At 34.8% G+C, this 18,394-nt stretch overlaps 1 protein-coding gene across 8 annotated transcripts in view; it reads left to right on the forward strand.

Annotated features, from left to right (window-relative positions):
• Positions 1–17,212, forward strand: part of LOC119638272 (flocculation protein FLO11) — a 71,749-nt gene extending 54,537 nt beyond the window's left edge. For all 8 annotated transcript variants that reach the window (XM_038034959.1, XM_038034961.1, XM_038034964.1 and 5 more), the window contains 7 exons: positions 2,273–2,499; positions 7,491–7,706; positions 11,928–15,254; positions 15,822–16,152; positions 16,215–16,345; positions 16,404–16,571; positions 16,637–17,212. In XM_038034959.1, the coding sequence (XP_037890887.1) occupies positions 2,273–2,499; positions 7,491–7,706; positions 11,928–15,254; positions 15,822–16,152; positions 16,215–16,345; positions 16,404–16,571; positions 16,637–16,933 (4,697 nt within the window). In that variant the 3' untranslated portion in view covers positions 16,934–17,212. The remainder of the gene's footprint in view (positions 1–2,272; positions 2,500–7,490; positions 7,707–11,927; positions 15,255–15,821; positions 16,153–16,214; positions 16,346–16,403; positions 16,572–16,636) is intronic.
• The last annotated feature ends 1,182 nt before the right edge of the window (positions 17,213–18,394 follow it).

An 18,394-nucleotide genomic window follows, 5' to 3' on the forward strand; every position in this document is an offset into this window, starting at 1 on the left:
AGAAAAATTGCATCTTCGAAAGTTTCTTTAAGAACTCTTCTTAACCTTAATCGGACCTTTAGGCCTAACTTGAGCTTAACTTAAACATTTTGAGTATTTTACATAGTCTTTTTGCTTTTCTAAAGAACTTTACCGCGATGAGCCTCGCATGCTTACAGTTGAAAAGAAGACTCGCTTCTTATACAGGAAGTGCGCAATGTAGTAAAAATTTGAGACAGACACGTGTTGAGCAATTCTGCATACCATCTCAGAGCATGCATTTCCGAAGAGTAACACATTTAATAATTTCTTTACGAGCTAAGAAATGAAGCAAAGCTTATGCACGAATGTAGCTTTCTTGGAGTGTTCTTGCAGGCAGATTGATCTTGAAAATGGGCTAAATCGGTCCATGGGTATGCCAATGGAGAATATGTCTGTTTTTCGGGATTTTAGTTGTGAGTTGCAAACCACAGCGACAATAATAATAATAATAATAATAATTATAATAATAATAACAATAATAATAACTATAATAATAATAATAGTAATAATAATAATAATAATAACAATAATAATAATAAGAATATAAAAGACTTGGTTACTGCCGAATATAAGTTTCTTTGTAATCTTCAGATGATATCTTATAGTTATATATATTCGATACACAAATAAATGCAAACTAGAAGGAACTTCGTGTTCAACATTCCTTTGTGAGTTTGAGCCTATGATGCTCATGAAAACACCTAGTCCGATTAGGATTACGAATTGTACCAAAGATCAGCTTATAATGTATGTGCAATGTTTAAGCTGTCTATGTTAAATTCTACGATTTTAAAGAAAAAGTCCTGATGCTTGCTTTCTCTTTGTAACATACATAAACTCACGCCTTAGACATATCAATATCGCAGCGATTGCTTCAATGCTTTGAACGCTTTGTTTGTTTTAATTGGATTTTGAATCCGCCTGAGTAGCCGAAGGCGAGGAATTTCGACTAGCATGTCGGTAGAGTTTTTAATAAAAGCCGTTGATAGCCTTAGATGCTAGTGCTTTTAAGAGTTAAGTCTTAGAATTTATTTCTCTGGCGAAATTAATAATAGTAATAATAATAATAATAATAATAATAATTAATGGATTTTGAAAACAGATGACTCCACAAATCCTTCGGATGCAACGAAAGTAAAATTGATCCCCTTTATTCCTTCTCTACATACAAGGTAGGCTTTGCATCTTTCTAAAGATAGCATCCATTTTTAAAGGAAAGTGGAAATTCTCCTTACTTTTTGATCCAAGCAATTCATTTATTTTTACACAATCATTGTAACAAGCAAGCGTTAGGTGTTAACAAATTCGATGCAAACTGATTACAAATTTCTTGCAAATATCAAATGCTTGTGTAGTGAGTCTTTCTAAAGTTATTAATGTGTTTTTATGTTTTTTGTTATTGTTTTTTTTTGCAATGTGAACTTCTTGGCATTTTACTACTTGTTAAAGACTTTAGCTGGGAAGCCTGCGGTCGTATGCCGTGCTGCAAATGCTGTAAAGTGATTTTTGGGAAGATAGGAGAAGAGAAATATTGAAAAAATCTTAGACTGTAAATTTTTAACTTTTATAAATAATGACTGTATGATTTGACTATTTTTTCGGGCTTCTAGATATTTTTTTGCTCAGTTCGTTTTGTCGTGGTATTCAAAAGCTATTAAATGTTTAATTAGCTGCTTTATGATGGATATTAACAAAAAGTTGTTTAATTAGTAGTGACTGCGTGACATAAACTTATTAACCGAATATGAAACTTTAAAAAATATTTTAAGAAAATTTTTTATTTTACTTATCAAAAATCTTTTAAATACCTATTTGTTGTTATGCTTGCAATTAATAAAATTTTTAACCACCCGCCGAAAGAGACGAAGAAAAAAACGTATTTGCATTTATGGCTTATGTATTTTCTATATGAAAAACAATAAAAATCTACCTTTTACGTTAGGACTGTACAAGTGTACGAGTGTATATGCTTTGCAGTGCAATTATCATTTCATAACTGCCCCTTTGAAAGACGTTTAAATGAATGGCCTGAACATTAACATAAAAGTGAAATGTCTGCTCGTACGCAAGTGTCATGATGATTACTTGAAAAGTACATACATAAACACACATTTTCTTATTTTTCATAAAGTAAATATGTGTTAATTAAAATAAAATATTTTGCAAAATTTATGACTGGGAGAAATTTTTATAAATAACTTTTTCAATTCATTAAAATAATTGCACTTTAACTTCTATCTCATTATTACAGAATATTATATACCAAATAGTCAAAATCGCTTTGTGCCATCCTCATCGTATCCAAATACAAGGCAATTATCCAACGGCTTTACACGTTCAACAAATGGTGCTGGCTTTCCGGGCGCTCAGCCCGGCTCTTATCAAGATCAAATACTTTTCATCGGCAACGAGGCGAAATCACCTGTACAAACTCTGGGCTCTTCGTCGGCTTATAATCCTTTTAATACACAATTTGCGGTAAGTTCTAGGAACTAAGTCGCAGTTAGAATAAAAATACAAATTTTCAAGTTAACTTTGCTGTAGAATATCCGCACAGTAAAATAAGTAAGTAAATGATTGCATAAAATTGGGAATTACATGCACCCTATTTAGCCGCGATACTAAACATGTTAAAGGACGACCTCTTACCGGGCCTAGCTTTTGATTCTTTAATCGATTTGTTGAGCACATGTCGCAAACATCAGACTTGTAATTAGTTTTTTATGCTCATCATCGGCAAATAGGTATGCATTCCCGGGTCCAGTTTTGTCCAGCTTTAGAAATTATAATATAAAAAGCTTTTATAAGTAAAATGTACATGTTTAGATTCTTAGTGGAAAGCCGAGAGCGGAAAGTCAAAAGAAAACCCACGAAAAACAAAAATAAACAGTAATGCTATTTCAGTGAACGTTGTCGAGTCAAGTTGCAAGGTCTTGCAATCATTGGACTGTTAATGTCTAATAGTGATGCTACTCCATCGTATTCCGGTCTTGGTTTTAACGGTTCAAAATTGATGATTTTGTTGTACACGACAAAGAAGGCCTGCAAGAGCAAGAAAGTTCGTGGGCAATGAATTGCAAAACTTATTGCACGAAAATCGAGTTCAAGCTTTCCATGAACTTTCGAACAGCTTAAAAATTGATGAATCACAAGGAGGGAAAATGCCATTTCGAACCATTTGAACAATACAGCTTCGTTAGAGAGCGTCCTATGGCGTATATGACTGGCGATGAAGATTGGATCTACTAGGAGAATACCAAGCGCAAAAAGTCATGGGTTAGTCCAGGAGAGCAATCCACATCGACCCCAGGCAGCATATTCATATTCTTTCTATTCAAGAAGTTTTGTTGTGCGTGTGGTGGGATCAGCAAAGTATACTATATTACGAGCCGCTAAGACCGAATGAAACTGTTACTGCAGATGACCGCCGACGTCAAGTGAACAAACTGGCCGATGTAAGGACGGCCAATAATAGTTAACTTACGTAAAGTCTTGCATGACAACGCTCGGCTACACCTTCTTAGAGTTGTGAAGGATACACCATGCGCAGCTCGAATGGGCAGTTTTTCCGCTCCCAATGTACTCATCAGACATAGCGCCTTCTTATTATCTTATTTGTCCAGATCAATGCAGCATGGCTTGGGCTGCATACCGTTTCGAAATGCTGAAAACGTGCGAAAATGTGTTAATGCTAACAATCTACACAGTGGCGCCATGTTGCCAAAAAGATGGGAAAAAGCTGTCGACAATGATGAAAAATATTTTGATTATTATATATTTTTCCAATTTTTCTCTAGAAATTCAGTTTCTAGGCGAAAAAATGATCAAATAGTTTATCTTCCCGTTAAGAGTGTCAGTTAAACGAACTGCTTGTTAGTGAACATTCACAAGCACAAACAAGGAAGCACCATATTAATCATACTTTAAACGAACAACGGGTTGGGTACGGGGAGAAGAGCAGCATTGTGAACGTACCGCGACAAAATTTTCTCCACTGTTCCCATTGCATTATGTATCAATTCTTCATGTAAAAAAATGGTCAAAACACATACAAGTACTTCTTATATTATTTTCATTATTTTGAATTGAGTTTCCTGTCTACTAAACGGTTCTATTTAATAGTGCGGATTTTAATATAATACTTGACATAATCATTTTTTGCATATACTCTTGATTATTAAATTCTGTATCGATCTAGGTATGTCATTATTCCTACGCCATGAAGCAGTTGTCAATTTACGGACAGTGACGCCTATTCCTTAAATTCGTACCATTAGAACCGTTATTACATATATCCACGACTGTCCATTCACACATTGCAGTTTTTGTCATTTTGGGGAAACGAAATTGGCAAGAATATGAAGTCGCCAGGGCGTAATTTTCTTGTGGCTAAAATATGCGCACCAGGAAATATAATTCTTCTTACTACACTTAGCGGGCTTGTGTGCCCATGACCATATTCGCATAGGTGCCAAAGAAAACGAATAAATAAATGTCTTCCAAATGTCTTCCAAATTTCAAGATTAAAATTGATTTTGATTGATTTTGAGCCCAACAGTCGAACTTGTTATCGATTTGTGGTTTTAGTTGACCGATTAATTCCTTTTCCTTTTTCCATTCCGACTCTTGTTCAACTTCATTTCCTGCCCACTTTGCTATGTTCGCTTTAGCCCTCTGTCGTTGGAAACAGCAAAAACAAAAAAGAAAATCAATACACTTTCATTCTCCACCGGTATAGAGTTGAAAATTGGTTTCCTATTTATTTGTTTTGGTTTCATTTTTTATTTCCTTTATAATAAAAGAAAAAATTACCTTTACTAATTTTGGTCAAGTGAAAGTTTTTTTCTTTTTTTTTTTGTATTATTATTTCTATACACTGCACACATAATAATTTTTATTAAGTCACATACAATTGTTTATAAAATACTGGTGTTGTGCGGCACATATTAAATAAATTGTACGACCATTGCACCACCCAGCAATAAATGAATGATTTTCAATTATAGACGCGTACCTATGTACCCATAAGCATCGACATATATACATGCGATAATAATATGTATTATATGCAAAGTTTCTTCATTCCGCCCTGAGATAAGGTTTTATGGGATCTTTAGTAAATGTGTTCCAATCAAGTTTTATGTTAACAAAATTTTATTTATTTTCTTAACTCATGTGGAACATGTTATTAAATTAAAATAATTGAAGAATTGCATTAACTTTTGATGAACAACTATGTCAAGAACTACTTCTATTCTTCTTCTTACAAATAGGAAAGGATAAGTCTTAGTCGTGGAAGATTTCGCAAAATTGTGCCGTTTTCTTCCTTACTTATGTGTTGCTCCCTTATTCTAAGCGCAACCACCACCAGATCGCTGGCCACATGTTTCTGTCAAACAAAGATAAAACTGCCCTTGTTATCTTTTTGTGATTTATTGGCACTGTGACGTTTAAGCATAAACATAAGTGGAGGCTCCAAAAAACATGTCATCGTATACTTATGATTTACACTTCGGCAGATTTACAATATTATAATGAGTACAGAGTACAGTGCAACGGTATACGATGAGAAAGGAAAACGCATCGAAGTTTTTAAAAATTGAAGAAAATGTAGAAGAAAATATGTACAGAAAATGGAAGAAAAAATAATTGCAACATTTTTATGCTCTTTGCAGGAAATAAGCGAAAGGTGGTTTTCATTTCATACAGCATAGCCTATATAACCGCGCGTAAAGTTTGCAGGGATGTATACAACATCCAGAAGGCTTTCAGACAGATTCGTCTTCTATTATACCGATTAATTCACAATCATTTTCTCAACTGGAAGCTTACTGGTTCGTCTCTCCATCTGTCCGTCTTCTCTTTTTGTATAATATATTACCTAAAGCAATTTTGAAGACATTTTGATGAATTTTTGTACACCGTCATATTCATATGAATTAGAAATGGATCGAAGGACACGCATATAGTGCTACGTAAACTGAGAACACCTCTGTTTTTCAAAACGAATAAAAAATTAGTTTTCAGCTCGTTACCCATTAATATTTTGGCAAATAAAGACGACGTGAATATACATTCTGCAAGGGAAAATGTTGGTCATATCTACCCAATATTATAGGGTATCAAAATTTCATTTTTTTTTTCAATACCTTTATAATGTGTAGAAAAAGGCTTCATAAAGTATATAAATTCTTGGTCAGACTCAGATTCGAAATGCACCTAAATCTGCCCGTCTGAGTATCTGCCTATATATTCGCCTGCTCAACTGTGTAGTAAACATACTTGCTTTCAAAAATATGCAAAATAGTTGGAAAGCGATCCGAACTGATCAAAGGACATGCCTACAATGCCCACATGCCGACGAAAAAAAAACTTTGCTTTCCATGTTTTTTGGTTGTTGTTCATAAAGTGAAACACATACACTACGCAAGTTTTCACTTCTGCTCTGAGTGGTAGAAAAAATCAGCCCCGCCCACCCAATATTATGAAAATTTGGTCCTTCTCCTTTTTTTTTGGTTTTTTTTGAAACAACGGTGATGGATATACAGGACTCGTTATACCTTTAGTATGACTAAATGCGCAAAGTCGATCTTCTGAGTCGTTTAAAATTAGATAACTAGACCATATACGGATTAGTTAAAAATTGCGGGCCATTTTCACGAAGAATAAGTTTTGATACATCCATTCAAAATTGTGATAGGTATAAAAAGACAGTCTAAGTTCACTTATTATTCGTTTTTTATATAATGTTATATATAACATCTAATCTTGTCAAATAACAAGAATATTGTAAAAAAAATTTGAATGATCAATGAGAGAAGTTAGTAGAAAAGTACCCTCCACCTAAGAGGGCAGACAAAATCACTAGCAATTTGACTATATTGACAATGTTAGACGTAGACGAACGTAGATTGATGTCGGATTAATTTATCAATTTATTATTTCTACTGAATATCGAGGTGAATAAATAACGTAATCATTTACTTATTTGAAAACCGAAACTAATTTGAAACAATTTATTTGTTTAATGAACTTTAGTTGCAATGCCATCTCAAAAGCAGTTCATTGTAATGACCTTTTTACATTAAAACACACTGACATTTAACCATGACCGAGTTTCCATTGCACACATAATATTACTTGCGGTTTTTATAGTGCACAACAATATATAATACTATACAATACGATATTAAAATGTTAATGAAAATTGTGATGAGTTCAACTTGAAAGAAAATACGCTTAAGACTGTGGAATAAAAGTCAATTTAAAGACAATAATAATAATGAGACAAATGTGAAAGTCGAGAGAGGCGAAGCAAAGCTTGCTTTCCGATAAACAAAGGGCAATAAGGTAATCTACTTAATGCATTCGGTGGGAGAAAACTCTTAAGATTAAATATTTTTTCATTTATTTTTAATGAGTTATTAAAAATCGATGAATAATTTTATTTTATTTCTTTCTTTTCACAGAATAATCGCAATAACGATTTTTATGATATATCTCCGCGGCCTTTTGGCGCAACAAACCAACCGAATGGTGGGAGCTCATCATTAAATACCGGCTATACGCGAAGTAAATCGTTAAGGCCGGGAAACAGTTTAACACAAAGCAATGGATTTGTCCCGCAAAGAGCAAATGTACCGCATCAGCAAACACAATTTTTAGCTCAATTTAACGAGCCGACGGTAAGTTACTCTTAATATGTGGCTATTGTTTTTTTTTTTTTTTTTTTTAATTTATTGTGATAGTTAATTAATCGTAATATTAGAGTCGAGGTCTAAATAACTTCTTAAAATACTCACATTACTAAATCAGCATAAACCGGTTAAATAATCAGTAAAAATATTTATTTTCATATGTGCCTAGAATATGAGACAAGTGTTAGTAAGAAAGAAAACCGAAAAAAATCGAAATTAATAGCAAATCTGCGTTATTACCTTTTTTGTTATAAATATTTATGTTTCTCTTGTGAAGCACAAAACGCAGACAACACTACCTTACATAACAAGCTTTAAAGCCAGCAATGTTTCAGCAAATATTTTTGATAGCCAAATGTGGGTATACCCACGTTTTACAAGACATCAAATAAAAGCGTAGATTTGTCTGAGCGTATGTTGTGGGCAATTGTAGCGTAATTTAAACAAACAAAAACCTTAACGCATTTTACACGAATTAATGCTCGTATAGAAATATTGCTTGAATTTACTTTAAACTGTGGTTTCAACAATATCGATTGATCGAGAGAAGCATAAATCATCATAAAAGTTAGGCTTATATCGTTCCTGATAACGATGTAAGTAGTTCTGTCTTCACTCTTACGGATATCTCCCATCGAAAATTTTGAAAGCCCTAGCTGGCTTTATCAGCCCATCAGGTTCATTCCTCCATTGTCTGTCGTTGGCGATTTAGCGAAAATAAAGATAGAGAGGTAACATCGAAATGTCAAGTCGACGTTATCATCCTATAGGGAGTAGATCAAGCCTAAAAACGGTCTTGAATCATTTACGGGTAATTAAAAATCTTAGCAAAAATAGCTTTGATCCCTCCAGAGACGCATAAAAATCTTTCGGTTTTTCTGATTATTTCTTGTCCTTGTGCTTTCTTTCATTTTTGGTATATTTTGTTTTGGTGCTGAGCTTTAGACTGTTTTTCCTGTTTGTCGAATTTCCAACGTTGACTATAAGGATGAACACAGCAACCAAACTCGGTCGCACTTTTATTTTCGTTAAGTTACAAAGTAAATAATAAAACGAACATAACATCGTTGTGGAAAAGCTTTTAACTTAAACAAACGGCTATTAATGTTGTTAGGAATGGGAACACTATTTGGTAGAAATGAAAAATTTTTTATTGCATTGTGCTAATGGCAAACAAACTTCAATTAATTTAAGGATCGTTTGGATTTTGTATTCTTTTCATTTTAGATATAAATAAAACCAAATATTCGTTATTGTGGTGAATTGATGGAGATTGATTAATTTTGAGAATTGTTTCTTCATTGTTGTCGAAATCATTTTTTCTACTCATCGATCTATTTCAATATGTGATGAAACAGATTAGCAGAGCATAGACATCTCGATCTTGGATGCATGAAAAGCATCTTAAATTTGTAACATTTTTTATATTAATTCCCTGTTACAGGTTTTTATACCCTATACCACTTGTCGTGCAGCGTATATCAAGTGAGTTCCGGCGTATGTAACAAGCAGAAGGTTTTAAGATAGACTTACCTTTTATTATACTATTATTAATCTGGGCATGTCTGTCCGTCTGTCCGTCTGATGTCTGCCGATGTAAATTTGTGTTCAAGCTACAGGTCACACTTTCTGAGATAATTTGAGGAAATTTGGTACAGCGACGTCTCCTTTGCTAAGGACGATTTGTATTAAAAATGGTTTGAATTGGTCCACTTTTTCGACTATTCGCCATATAAGGCCCTATTCTAAAAAATTGTTATATGGAAAAAAATTTTAATTTTCAAAATTTCTCGACAAAAGTGGGTAAGTAGAAGTATTTCGGCACTCTACTTTTGTAAGAAAACCTTCGACCGGCCGGGGAAATTTTTGAGTATCCTCTCACATTTAGAAAAGTCAAGTTCAAACAACAAAAAGGCATAATTTTCAGTGCTTCATGATGAAAAATTATACCATAGTAGAAATTTAACATAAAAAAATTAACTCTATCAAATTTGGACCATCTTGACCTACATTTTGGATCCTAGCCTAACAAGGATTTTCACGAAAATTGATCCTTTGTAGAGCAGAAAAATCTAACTTTTAATATGTGCTGATGAAAACTGATCCCTAATAGTAATTTCATATAAAACTGGAACCCACAAAATTTGGATCGTCGACGCCTGTTTTCTTGATCATTCTCTATCTAAGGTTTAACTTTTACTACATTACGTTGCGTTTTGGGCCCGCTTACCCAGAAATACGCACACGAAAAATATGCCTTTATATAGTAACAAGATATAATTTGTGTGTTCTATAATAAAAATCGGAATTTTGTTAGACAATGCGATGAAAGGTATTTAATGGTCGGCCTCGTCTGACTATAATATATTTTCTTGTTATTCATAATTTTTTTTATAGCGACAATGTATAACGGCTAGTTTAGAATTTGACCTGCGATCGTAAGCCAAGCATATATTTCGTCTAGAATTCTAAGGGATTTTCAAAAGAAAGTGTATATGGTATTACATCGCATTGGATATTTCTGAGACTTCTCACTGTTCTGACGGGTGGAAAAAGCGAGAAGGGCGGGGGAGGTTGGTTACGTCATGCATTTCTGTATTGCTCGAATTAAAAAAAGACTGTTGATATGGAACTCTATGAACAGCAACGTGTGGACGTCTAGATCTCATCTAGCAAGCCCTCGATCGTGTACAGCGAAGAGCTCGGATGGTCATGAGTAATGTGGCTGTGTCCAAAATTTTATCTCCTCTTAAGCATCAGTGCAATGTGGACTGTGTTGTGCTTATGAATCAGATATAAGCAAAGCATTTAGAACCACTGCGCCTACACATATAGGGGACATCCCTTGATTGGTTGGTCCCAGAAAGACAGAAAAACCAATGCAATTGTGGTGATCATTGTGGAAGAACTAGCTGCAAAAGGGTAAAAGGGGCACCAGAATCATTTTTTAAGGTAAGGGCGTTCGATTACATGTTGAAAAACTTGTTTAGCAACAGTTAGCTACGCTTAGCAGCGATTTGCCATATTTCTTCCGCCGCCGTATATTGTTTCATATGAGTAATTTCATTCGATGGCTGTGAGCTATTCTGTGAATAACCTTAATACGAAAATTAGTTGCTAAAGTAATATTCTGGCAGCGAACGCTGTTTCGTTGTCACTCTGTGATTTGGAATGCGAGTAATAATCCGATCGAAAACAGATTATGCAACAGCAATTCTACAGACGCATAGCAAGACATGTGTATTCAAGTCACTTTGAAGACATAAAGATGTTTCATGACTTTTTCTACGACCTAATAGTTTAGTAATTTCCAGCACTAATAAATTTTTCATTTAAATTGTATGATTTTTTTTTATGAAATGTTAAACTTTTATGATTATCTTCGGCACGGAGCGCTAATCGTTTTATTGGCAAGCGCTTCATATGTAAAAGTTTGTTTCAATGGTTTTCAATCAGAAATTCTTTTACATGATCAATGTAATAAATTATTATGATAAAATTAGTTTACAGTTATTAACAAATTCTCATCATTAGTGCAATGAACTTAGCTCCTTATGCAACATTTGCACGCTGTGCATAAGAATTTGAATTTCTTTTGAGAACTTTTCGGTTTAATTGAAATGAAATAAATATAAAATTAAGAAAAAAAAAAAAAAAGAAGAAAAATAAAACATGTTTTTATGAAACAAGAGCTTAAAAGATCTCACACAACAATTGAATTTTGTTTGCTACAGTTTTGAAATGGTGAATATTCCCACGTAAAAAAAAAAAAACGTAAAAGCATAAAAAAATCAGGTTCGGTTTTGATTGTTTTCTTAATGTTCGCTGTTACAGTATCATTAACATTATCGCGAGTTGTGTTTGCATATAAATGTAGACGTTTTTGTTTTTCTTAGCTTTGTGGTGTAAACTTGTTGATATTTAATTAGTGGTTGAAAGGTACTAGAGCAGCAATAACGGCAACAATAGATTGAAATTCGTTTGTAATTTATGCAATTTTTTTCAATTTTAAAAATGCTTTACATTAAATGAAACGACCATTCATACATACGCTGGGTGTACTAATATTTTAGATGTTGAGAAGTTAAATCAATGTGATATCAGTATAGGTGTGTGCGAGGTTTGCTTTCTGTAAATATAAGATAAACTGCCTGGAGAGAAGCCGTTGTACGATTTAACTTAAATGATTATCTTTTTCTTCTCTTTCAGGCGGATAAAGGTACATCTCCTAATCGTATACCTTTCACCAGTTTTGGTAGTTCGGGGTCGCGACCATTCGGTACAGGTGGCTTTACACCGAGTAATAATCGTAATAGACAATTAGGCACATCTTACAATTCAGATGTACCTTTAGGTCCTGTGACGCCCCAACAACTTCCTTTTCGTAATACCCGTAACCGGTTTCAACCCAATTCAGCCTCCAGTACGTCCTCGACCAGCACAACTTCAACAGAGTCTTCAACTAGTAAACGTTACAATCGTTTTGGTTCGTCAAGAACTCAGCAATTTGCCAACAATGGTTTTCGCTCATCCACACAAAGTAGTATTCCAGAAAATAAACCTAGTGCTAATAGATCGTCTGTTTATAAATCCAGAAGGCCCATATATACCAGTCGCGAGGTAAATGAACCTGTACAATCCGCAAAAGTACGTAAGTTATTTGGCGAAAAAATGGGACGAGTTAAATTGCCTTCAAAGGACAAATTACTGAAACAACAAATATCAGCCTCGTCGTCACCTTTCAAAACGGCCATTAGTCAACTACACGAAAAACAGGCCGAGCCTCTTAGCGTCGAATATGATGAAGAGTTGCATGAGGTCGGGGAGAATCATCTCGGTCGTGATAATAATGAGACCAGCTTGGAAAAATTGCAGTTACACGAAGCAGAAGTTAAAACTGCGATAGAAAAGTCTTTAGAAGTAGCCAAAACAATTAATAAAGAAGAGCAGGAAGATATTTCAGGTCAAAATTCTGCTTCGGAAAGTTCTGAAGCCGAGAGCGACAAGGAAGATAATGAGGAAAAAGAAGAATCTGAGGAATATGAGCAAAGTCAAGAGGACACAGGCAATGACAGTGAAACTTCACCTGCCAGAACAAACGAAAGCGTGGAAAAGCATGTTGAAAGTACTTCAATTGAAAGCAGCACAGAAAGGTCAACGGAAGACGATAGCTATGATTCGACTGAAAATTTAGGAAAGTCAAATTTGAAAACTACTTTCGAACCAATCGCTATACCTATAACAACTGAACATTCTTCAGTAGGTGATGCAGACAGTCTTCTAGTAACCACTACAAAACCTACTAGCGGTGTGAAAAAACATAGTTTTGGTGAGAACATTAAAGAAGGAAGTGCTGCAAAAGCTGACGACGAAGAGGACGAGGCTGACGAAGATGATGACGACGCAGACGAAGATGATGGAGAAGAAGGTGAAGAGGAAGGTGACGAAGAATATGATGAAGAAGAAGACGAAGAAGAAAGTGGTGACGATCAAGTTGAAGTAGATGATCACACCGTTCGAGAGGGTTCAGCCAGTTTGCCTATCGATCAAGAAAGCCCTGCGACTACTGCGATGTGGACAGACGATGAAATTTTGGATAGGGAAGTTGTATCGGTTGTTACCACCAAAAGCGTTATTAATGGTTCTACATCTGTTCCTTCCCCGGTTACTCCGAAGTCAATTACATCTGTCCTTCAAGAAGAAACTATTGAGAACAAGTTGTTCGCTGCTACTGAGTCTTCGCTCGAATTAAAAGAAACGTCCATCACAGCAAAAACATTAGGAGATGCTAACGAAAATCATACTGTACAACCTTCAGTGTCAACTAGCCGTAGTGAAAATGGAGCCAGATTTATGCCCTTCCCCGCTGGTCAGCCGGAAGGATCTAATAAATATGCGGAGATAGAAAACGTTGATGAGATCGTCAAACCCGTGACCACCTCTGTCCCAGCAGAATCATCTACCAGCCCGCCAGCTTCGTCCTCTACTGAAAGCATAATCGATAAACTGGACAGAGTACAATCTGAGCTTTCTAGCGGCTTACTAGCAGGCAAATATCCCATTATAAGTCAAATGGATATTTCGACCCAAGCTACAACGTCTACTTCAGGTTCAAAATTCGTACCAAATATACGCAAATTTCAACCAAAAACCACTTCGTCTCCTAAAGTCAAAATTCATCGATTTGAAGAAACTGAAATGGATGATTTGGCTGGATTGTTGCCAGTAGGCTTCAAACCAAAGCCTTCATATAAAAATCGGAAAATCACTACAACCACCACAACAACAACGACAACAACCACAACCACCGTAAAACCAAAATTGGGTATTAAAGGAATAGAGTTCAAGAAACCTATACGCAACTCGACTATAAGTCGTTCTTTCAAGACTTCCTCGGTGCAAGCACAAGACGTTGGTCTGAGTGGTTTATTGTCCAAATCTTACAAGCCATCCGTCACAACAACAACAACTGCGGAAACTCCCAAAAATGAATTCGATAATCTCCTAAGTAAAATTAAATTTGATGAAAATCCTGATAAGCTGTTACCCAAAGATTATAAAGTGCCCACTACTAACAAGCCAGCGGTTACTTTAGTCAATGATTTATCTAAATTTCTGCCACCTGGTTACCGAGTGAACGATACGGTTGGAACCAGCACAACGAAACCTTTATTAACTCCGTCTTCAGAGACAATTATTACGGCAAAGAATAATGATGATGGGATTTTAACCATTGAAAGTGATGACTTAAGCAAATATCTTCCGCCCGGTTATAAATTGAGAACAACTAAGAAACCTTCTAAATTGGAACCTGAAACTATAGATATTTCTCAATTGTTGCCAAAGGGATATAAACCGGACGGAGTTAAAGTTCAGAAATCAGATGACATTTTTATGAAAATAGAATTCAAGGACGCAGCTTCGTTATTACCGGCCGGTTTCAAATTAAATACTACCGAAAGTTTGAATAAACAGCATCCAGCGTCTACGAGCACTACCACTTCAACGACCACAACTATTAAGCCTGATGGAGCTTCTCCATCTTCTGCTATCTCTTCAACCGTATCTTCATCGATTACTACTGGTCTTAAAGTCGTGTTCCCAAAAGGTATTCATAAGCGAATAGGAGCTCAACGGTTAACGACACCAAAATCTAATGATTATATTGATTTGGGTCCTACTGCACCCTCTGTGGTAATAAAAAAAGGTCCACCGACTAGAGCTACCACGGAATTTACAGGTTGGCCAACGCCCTCAACTACACCAATTTCTATCGAGAAGCTATTGGAACAAGCTAGAACAGTTTCCATAAACTTTGAGGATCTTTTATCGTCAACTTCTAGCACTTCAACAACGACGACTACGACCACTACTACGACAACGACTACACCGAAACCCACAAGACCCGGTCACTGCACGCTGGACTGTGATTTGGCCGCAACAATAAGAATTATAGAAGGTGTTGCATGGAAGCCGGAATTATTGGATCATAATACCCTTGAATGGAAGAATTTAGCTCGAGAAGTAGAAGCTCAGGTAAGAGGAGTAAAAAACAAGAAAAATCGAAGTATCTCAAGGAGTTTATATTTACTACCGAAAGAGAAGAGAAATATTCGACATGTCATTCTTATTGTAAAGATAGAAAGACACCTCAAAATATGTACAATCTTATATATGACTGTGTTCGTCCGTTTATTGTTAAGACGCTTTTATACAAAGATATGTTTGATTGAGAAATTGTTGCCATTTACGTCCCAAAATTTGCGATGGACTGCCTAAAGATAAAAGTACAGTAAGTTTCTCCTTACTTTTATCACAATTTTGACAAGAAGACGTGACACGCATCGAAAACAAAGACTCTACTAAAAGCAGTATGAACGAGAGAATGTTGAATATCTAAACAAGCTACTTACTTTTGTTTTATTCATGGTCGCCACGATGTCCGTATATTCATGTTTAAGTATTCACACATTCGTAAAAATTTGAGGTAGAAAACTGAAACCGGGTACTTAGGAGCTTGACTGCTACAGGTCGAGCTTGAAAAAAGGCGTAAATGATATCAATTTATAATCAATTTGTAACATACAATATATATAATTACAGCTGAACGAAGTCTACTCGGGTGCTCCACAACTTAGTAAATGGTACAAGAAAGTACGCATTGATAGTTTTAGTAAAGGTAGCGTTTTGGTTGATTATTACGTGGAATTGGCTAACATAACTAAAGATGTTAACACCTTACAAATCAAGAAACTTTTCCATTCGGCGTTAACACCCCAACCTTTGGTACCGGAAAATTCGGAATCTGAGAATGAAACGGATGGCGATGATGAAAGTGAGGAATACAAACAGGATTTGAAAGATGAGAAACTAGTCAAGGAAACGTTTTTAATGGGTAAATACGTTATCGATCCAGTAGCGACGGATTTTACAGGTAAGTTAAATATATAAAATAATTATTATTATTAGGGGATTAACCATTAAATCTATTTTTAGTTATACCAAAGTCTCTGACTCCCGGCATAGAATATGCCGAAGAAGATCTATTAATACCGCAATGGGCTATAGTGATTATTGTGATAGGAGTGGGTTCTTTAGTCTTTGTAGTAGCTTTCGGGGTAACAGTGGTAAGAAGCAATTTAAACTTGGCTGTTACACGATGTATAATTTAATCTTCTTATGCAGCTACTTAATCGTCAGAAACGCTCTAAAAAGACTCCTATACCGTTGAGTAATGACATGTTAAACGAATTGAAAATCAATCATATGGGTGGTGTAGACAATTATGGTGTTGATGATTTCTATAATATCGATGACGCCTGGAATGATACTAAGGAATCTATTAAACCCAAGGTAAAGTGTTTTTCTTTTTTCACATTTCTCGCTCGAATTATTCACTTGGAAATTTCACGTCTCAGCGTTTTACAAATTCTGTGCACGATAGTAGCGGTTCTAATATTTATGATAGTTGGCGCTCCAATCGTCATGGTGATTATTATTTTGATAATCAAAATTATACACAGAAAGGTGATTCCTTAGAACGATCTCTTAAACATCATCCGCCTTCTTCTCACTATTCGGGACATCAGCACACACCAATTTACGGTCATCAGTATCCTGACGCATTTGCGGATGCTCATCAAATGTATACGTATAATAATCAGGTGAATAGTAGTAGAGCACGTTATCCAAGAGATTATGATCCAGATTTTTAACTTTAACTCCCGAGTTATAAACTCGCATAGACTAATTTATTTAAACAAATGAATGTGAAGAAAAAATCCCCATAAGATATTTAACCCAATCATTTTTCTTACTTCTTAATACTTTTTTTGTAACTTCTACTCTTCTTTAAACTCTCCGAAATTCAATAAATATCCAAAGTATTCAAAGTAACTTTCATAAAACACTTGCTTTACGATGTAATTAAAATATTGGCAAATATTCGGCTTTTTTTATTTTAATTTATATGTGATTTTTGAAAATATTTATTAAAAAAAAAAGAAAAAATAAGGCCAAAAGAAATTTTTTTATATTCGGCTTGAAACGAATTTTTTGTTTTATATTCACCAGCCTTTTTGGGGTAGAAACTATTAAATTTCCCGGTCATTCTTTAACAGAGAGATTTGGACATATTTCACATCCTATCTAGTATCCGATCTATAACTTACATCTCAGGTTAATTTTATAAAAGTTAATCGAATGTTCTCATTGAGAATGTGCCTGGTTTACTTCAGCGTTCCTTTTGTGGGCTTTTTACATTCAATTTGTGCAATTATTTTTTGATCGACATTTGTATCTCACTAAACATACAACCTGACAGACAGACAGCACAGACTATTCGGAAACAAACCGAGTGTAACTTCAAAAATATTTTATAAGCCAAGAGATAGAGATAGACAATGGTGGGTATAAAATGCTGATCGCTTTATATGTAAAATACAAATATATATATACATATAATATATAAAAATATAAATAACTTAATAATAATCTCGGTATATAACTAAGAGTTTTAGAAAGTGTTTGAACTTGAACTTGTGATTACTTTTATCACATATTTTTCAGAGAACAAATGAAGTCAAATTTAGCTCATTAATACATAATTTTAATTTATTTCTAAAGTTAATATTAATTTTTATTTTTATTTTCTTTTATAAATAAGTCGATGTACACTTTTTCATTAAAATAAACATTTAATTAAAAATAATTATACGAAATGTATTTGTTATACTTTATACCACTTGTTGTACAAGAGTACGTTACGTTCGTGTGGATGTCTTTTTATTATACCGGTGGATTTAGAATAATCTTCTGAAACTATTAAAGCTCGCCTCTCCGGCTCGCTTGTCCGGCTTTCTTGTGTTCAACGTCCAAACCTCAATTTTTGAAATATTTTTATGAAATATGGTGCATCGATGTGTTTTGGCCCACCGACGAACCCTGATGAGAATGGTTGGCTTCGTGCCACCTTTTCGACCACTTCCTATGTAACACCTTACCTTCAAAAGCTCTTATATCAATAATATATTAGGAGAAACGGCGTAGGATATTTAATGGCTGACTGTAGCCCGCTATAGTGTTCCTAATTGTTGTAGTAACTTGGTGAGGTCGTACGTAAGACGCGGTAGGGCTTAAGATGGACTCAGCTTTTATAATCCAGTCTGTTCATCTGT

The sequence above is a fragment of the Glossina fuscipes genome, unplaced genomic scaffold, assembly GCF_014805625.2.
Source record: "Glossina fuscipes isolate IAEA_lab_2018 unplaced genomic scaffold, Yale_Gfus_2 86, whole genome shotgun sequence".
NCBI classification, from domain to species: Eukaryota; Metazoa; Arthropoda; class Insecta; order Diptera; family Glossinidae; genus Glossina; species Glossina fuscipes.